A 6,000-nucleotide genomic window follows, 5' to 3' on the forward strand; every position below is an offset into this window, starting at 1 on the left:
AGTAAACTAAAGTCCCAAAACTAAACACATTTAAAGCCTAGAAAAAGTTGGAGCCTTTTTGGCTGAAGAACACAGTAGTCAGCCTCCTGCCTCCCACTCTAGGAGTGAAGTGTAGCGGCTCATTTAAATTCCACATGCAAGAAGGACTTGCGCTCCAAGTCTGGCTTTACTCCAAATTATGTCTCACGGGTGTGCATACCACAGAATAATTTGTCCAAACGTCCCAAAATCTTCCCTTGACTGGAGGTCTTTTACAAAACATCTGTAACAAATAGTTGTTTTGAGAGTTGATGCATTACACCAGTACCGGTGCCGGTCCCTGACCTGAAGCTGTGTATGAAGCATAAATAACAACTCTCCATTTCCATCCAACTGAAACCTGATCGCATGAGCAGTAGCCACCTGCATAGTATGATATTTACCATTAGTTCTGGGCAGCTCAGACTCATGTGTTACAAATCTTTTTTGCCGCAGTCTATATAATTAGCTGTAATTGACTTCCCTCGAAATGTGTTTCTTCTGGGACATCTGGCCCTGAAACTCCCAACGTTCCCATAAAGGCCCAGCGCAGCAACACTTTCAATTATGCAAACTGCATGGGTGGCAAAGACAGGACCAGGCTCCATCAAAAATCAATCTGAGAAATATGGCTTTCATATGACACACTTGAAATAACTACAATGAGTCTAAATACAAAAATATAAACATTACTGACTGAGGATATACAAAGACAACATCTCCCTCGGGCGGTTAAACAGGGTGTGTCATTTTGTGTGTATTCTTCAAGTCTGCAAAACTGTTTTGAAAGCAGATTTAATCTTATCCCTGTTTAATTGCTGCATTTGTTGGTGTGCTGTTGCATAGATGGATGGATGGATGGATGGATGTACTTGATTAATCCTCAAGGGGAAATTTGTGAATGCATGAGGCACTGGTGAAAGGTTACAGAGTAGCTTTAATATGGCTAATTTCATTAGAGACGTAAAACAATCTGGGTAGTTTTTCTGAAGGCAAGTTGAAATGAGACGCACTGTGACTAGATCGCTCTCTCTTAAGTTTTGACTTTCCTGAAAGTTTGTGGCCAGTGATGAACGACGCGGTCACTCCTTTTCAGAGATGGATCTGATGAGTGAGAAGACCGTGTCCTCCTGAAGGGAAAACATACTGGCACTGTCGAGCTATTTGTTCATAACAACGTGTGGAAAACAAAAGCAACTATGCTGTAATCCATCAGTGTGGAATATAAAAACAGATCTAATTGCAATTAGATAATTCCAATGAGGCAGTATGGATGACAACACTAATCCCTAAATCTGATATCTAATCCTCATTACTAACTAACAATACATAGCTTACTACAGTACGTTTCTTTCCAGAAGCTTTTGAAAATGTGGATTATCCTAATCTTTGTTTTAAAAAGGGCTGCATTTATAATTTGCCTCAGCAAGCCTGTGATTTACTCGCTTCTGGGTCTTAAGTTTTCTTTGCTTTTTTTTTTCTCAATGCGTCTCTCATCTGAGCAGATGTGCATGGATAAGAAAGACAAGGGCAACAGATACTCAGCTTCGTCAAACTCAACTTTTAAAATCCTGCCCTTTAGCAAGCTTGGTCATTAGCAAGAGCGGCTGCAGTACAGGTGAAACTCAAAAAATTTGAATATCGTGCAAAAGCTCATTACTTTCAGTAATTCAACTTAAAAGGTTGAACTAATATATTATATAGACTCATTACATGCAAAGTGAGATATTTCAAGCCTTTATTTTATATCATTTTGATGATTATAGCTATATAATATATATATATACTAATATATTATATGGTTTGTCACAGTTTGGTTATTGTTGATAAATATATTCGTATGTGTTGTACTTTTCATACGGTAGTGTAGTGCGCTTGCACATATACTGTGGGTTATACGGTAGCTGATGTTATGCCTGTAAAGGGAGACACACGGTGATCTAAGAACTAAGAAGCCTCTAATGCATTCATTTACAGATGCCATTTCAAATTCATCTCATAGCGCTCAGTTATTTTTTAGCTGTATTTAGATGTAGTGTATGCATTTACTTAACTTGCACTACAATGAGGGTAATAATTGAATGAATAAGCTTGTGAACATGAAGGTGTGTTTCGGAGTTGTCTGAGTATAAGAGTTTGTGAGTGTGTGCGTCTGTGAGTGTAGTATAGAGAACACGTTCTGACGTTAAAAAAAATCCTGTTAAATTTTCTGATTTGTATTTTTCTTTATTTTTTACAAACTATAAATGATGTTCAAGGAGCAACCTGTACTTTCTGAAGTATTTTTGCAATGTGAATTTGCAGTTCTGTTTTAGAATAAAGGGTTGGAAAATAAAGTTTTTTTTAACCGATTCATTGATTAATCAAAAAAAGAATCATGCTTTGAGAGATCAAACAGACTTATCTAATGAGACCAATGACTGACATGCGTCAGAGAATTTGCACTTGGCACACAACCTTCCATTATATATTATTTAGGGGCATTAACTATGCATGGTAAGTATGGTATTTGAACATGAAAAGGTCAAAGTTAAAAAATATTTTTTTCTGTTTGTCCAGCCCCATTTTGGCCCTGTATTGGAAAAAAGGAGAAAACATTTGTCATACTAACCTGGGCTCCATCCCTCAGCTTGAGGATGCACTCCATCGTGTTGATGGTAATGACTACAGGCTCCGAGCCCAGCTTGGTCCAGGGCACGTGGATACGCAGCTCATGGATGTGACCGCTCATGAATGTGAAAGGCAGCTTCAACTCCTGTAAAAAGGCAAATATATAAAGACAATAGTTAGATTACACTTTACTATAGCATTACATCTGTGATGCAGATTGTAATACAGCATTGTAAGGACATGCGGGAATATAACCACAAAGGCTTAAAGGACATTTGGAACAGTCATCTATCAAAGCCATTTTCTCAACTACCCTTTGAAACTAATATTTGACAATGAAAGGATAGTAAAAACAATAGCTACAGATTACATATTGCTGGAGCTTTTAACAAAATCAGTCAGATTTGGTCATAGGCGGACAGATTTCCGCTCTGCATCTTGAACTACTCTGTGTGAGAACAAGTACCGTGAAACCAGACTGCCCACACACAAGCTTCACATGCCTCCACTGAAAGTGTAGGCCAAAGAAACTAATAACCAAAAATATTCCGGAGAAAAAGCTAACAGTCACAGATTTACAGTTCGTCTGCTTGATAACCCCAAAAATGTTTCACTAAAACATGACTCTTTATATTAAGCGCATGATCTCGAAATGCACATTTCAAAATGAGTACAGTTAAACTGAAATGCAGTAAAACAAAAGGAAAATGGGGATAATTGCCACGGTTTCGATATTGCATTACACATCCAAATCGATTCCCACTGTCAGTTAGCCTAAAGCTGCTTCCAATAAGAACTTTCATCACAATCTCTGTTGGGTTAGGTAGTGTTTTGGTCTGCTCTTCCCAAGCAGTCAGAACCCACTCAAGAGAAAAGAGAAGCGCATTGATCTGATCCAGACATTACATGTGTAAAAACGAGCACCATGTCAAAATAACACTGCAGAGCCACAAATCTGGGCAAATCTATAAAAGTCATCCATAGTGACAACATGACACGGTTCTTCTGCCTGGCTAAATGCTGATGTTTTTTTGTTTTTTTTATTCATGCATTGCCATGCAGTACTAAAAATATGTGTATACATTGTAGCTGAGACTTAGACTGACTGGAACTAAATAGGTTAGTGGCTTACTCACACACATTTATTCCTTTCCAGGGGATTTATTCTTTTTTACTTTGTGAAGCTGTTTGGATTCTGAAAGGAATTTTATGACATTTTGCAATAAAAGCACTCTCCTGGTCCTACACCAAAGTGCTTTGTTTATTCAGAGACCAAACTCTACCGTTTTTATACTGCTAGGATTTCCCAGTCTTTAATAGCTGGACATAATATTCATAATAATGATTATAAAAATAAAAGGAGTATGATATTTAGCATTAGAAATACTTCAAAAGACTTGAATGCACTAGTTATTGTGAATAGGTGGCAGAATAAGAGTGTGTCTGGCTTATGTTCCTCTCATAATGCATCAACACAGAAAACACGGGTTAATATCCCTCCCACTAGTAGCGCTAAGCACGAGCTAAGAACTGTATAGGATACCTAAAAACAAAATAATCGCATAGCCTATTGCGTGCCATTACGTCACAAAAATTGTGTTTTTCCCAATATGTCTCGTCTTTGAGTCTGTCAGGTTAGCAGATAACACATCCGTTAAGCAGTACCTGTTCCAACACATCCAGCTTCAGGTCCAGCTTGCTGAGCACCACATCTCCTCCCCACAGAGACAGCTGCAGGTCAGATGGCTTCAGATTCTTAATGTACTTGTTCACATAGCTCATCAGGAGCGGTGTGACATAGGACTCCAACATCTTGTCCCCGTCCTGAAGAACATAGAACAGTGTTATTTCATCCTACGCTTACTATATTTGTCAATGACAGTATTCATGTGTATATATATTTCACCATTATATACCACTATTCTCTTTCTATTTTTTTTTTAAACTGCTTCTGAAGAACAGAGAACAGACCATTTTAACAGCTAATATTTGTATACCTCATAGAAACAGAGCACATGTGAAGCTAGTGGTTATGACTGCCTTCAACAGCTCTGACACCACAGCACGGCTCCCTGACAAGACTTAAATGGAACGGAGCAATCATTCATGACATTATACTACATTTGTGCTTTCCCTGCTATGGCAAGTCAAAATATCTATAGCAGAAAAAGTGTTGATGTTGCTTTTTGGTCCAGGATGAAGAGGATAAATGGAGAGGAGAGCTGCAGAGACTCTGAAAAAGACGCTTCGGCAACCCACTTGTTTAGGCTTGATTCTCTTTAACACATTGTGGTTTAGTTGCAAATCTCTTTATGCCTGCAATTCATGTCTGTTGATGTCTTGCATTATTAAGCTTTGGTTTTGATGTTACATTTGCTTCTGATGGGTGACACACAATCAATGCTATTTACTTACTGGCGTATCCTATTGTGGAAGGGTCGTAAATTGTGCATGTGCACTTTAATAAGAGACATTGCACAACACTGCGAGTTACATGGCTGAACTGTGTACCGTTAATACAGGTCGTGCAGGGATCATACATAACGCCACACACACACAACAGAGACAGAATAGGTATTCTGCTCGCGTAAGTTGCAGGTCGAGGCTTTAGGATTTATTTTATTCTACAAATGTCCGCGTTTCTTCTTCAAGTGGCTTCATGTCAATTAAACGAGAGCCCGAATAAGCCTTGCTAAGGACACCTTTTGAGCACGCGACTAGGTGACATGGCATTAGTTGTCGGGAACTCCCTTTCCAAATGAAGAACAACGTAACGTTAACTAAACGTAACTTGATGTTAAGCGACGTGGTAAGGCGTAGTAGGAAATGTAGTGTTGACTTAATGCGAAGTGGTTAGCCTGCGAGGCTAACGTTAGCTATGCCCTCCTGTCACACACCATAAGACCATAGCGAACGAGCTACCGTTAAGCTAGCTGCTGAAAAGAAGTCACGCTAACTTAGTTTGGCTGGCTGAAACGTGTGCTTGTGGGTACACGTGGAAAACACTCTACTTACTTGTCCCCCGCCTATATCCAGAAGCTACTTCTTGAATTCTGACGTTTATTACAACATATTTGTCTTGGTAACTACGGCTAGCCACATCGCACAAGGGCTGCAGCCCAAACATCATCTGTAAACACCAACGCGGCTTCCGTATGCCTGGTGTTGCCTTTACGGTTATTGGAAATTTTCATTTCACGTTCATAATTTCTTAAATACTGTTTATTTCTACAACCCCTTAAAGAACTTTTTTGATAAAGCGATATTGTCTATGTCCTGTGATATGTCACTGGATGAAATGTGATACTTAGAGCACTGACTGTGAAGGAAATGACAGTAAAAAGAAGTCAATAAAAACATCACGCACATTTT

The 6,000-nt window shown here is 38.9% G+C and overlaps 1 protein-coding gene across 4 annotated transcripts in view; it reads right to left on the minus strand.

The window, feature by feature from the left end:
* Positions 1 to 5,754, minus strand: part of LOC119197296 (intermembrane lipid transfer protein VPS13B-like) — a 265,877-nt gene extending 260,123 nt beyond the window's left edge. For all 4 annotated transcript variants that reach the window (XM_062565592.1, XM_037453487.2, XM_062565593.1 and 1 more), the window contains exons 1-3: positions 5,644 to 5,754; positions 4,294 to 4,452; positions 2,630 to 2,773 (exon numbers count right to left, since the gene is read on the minus strand). In XM_062565592.1, coding sequence (XP_062421576.1) covers positions 2,630 to 2,773; positions 4,294 to 4,440 — 291 coding nt within the window. In that variant the 5' untranslated portion in view covers positions 4,441 to 4,452; positions 5,644 to 5,754. The remainder of the gene's footprint in view (positions 1 to 2,629; positions 2,774 to 4,293; positions 4,453 to 5,643) is intronic.
* Positions 5,755 to 6,000: the final 246 nt, after the last annotated feature.

This window comes from Pungitius pungitius, chromosome 11, assembly GCF_949316345.1.
Source record: "Pungitius pungitius chromosome 11, fPunPun2.1, whole genome shotgun sequence".
Classification (NCBI taxonomy): Eukaryota; Metazoa; Chordata; class Actinopteri; order Perciformes; family Gasterosteidae; genus Pungitius; species Pungitius pungitius.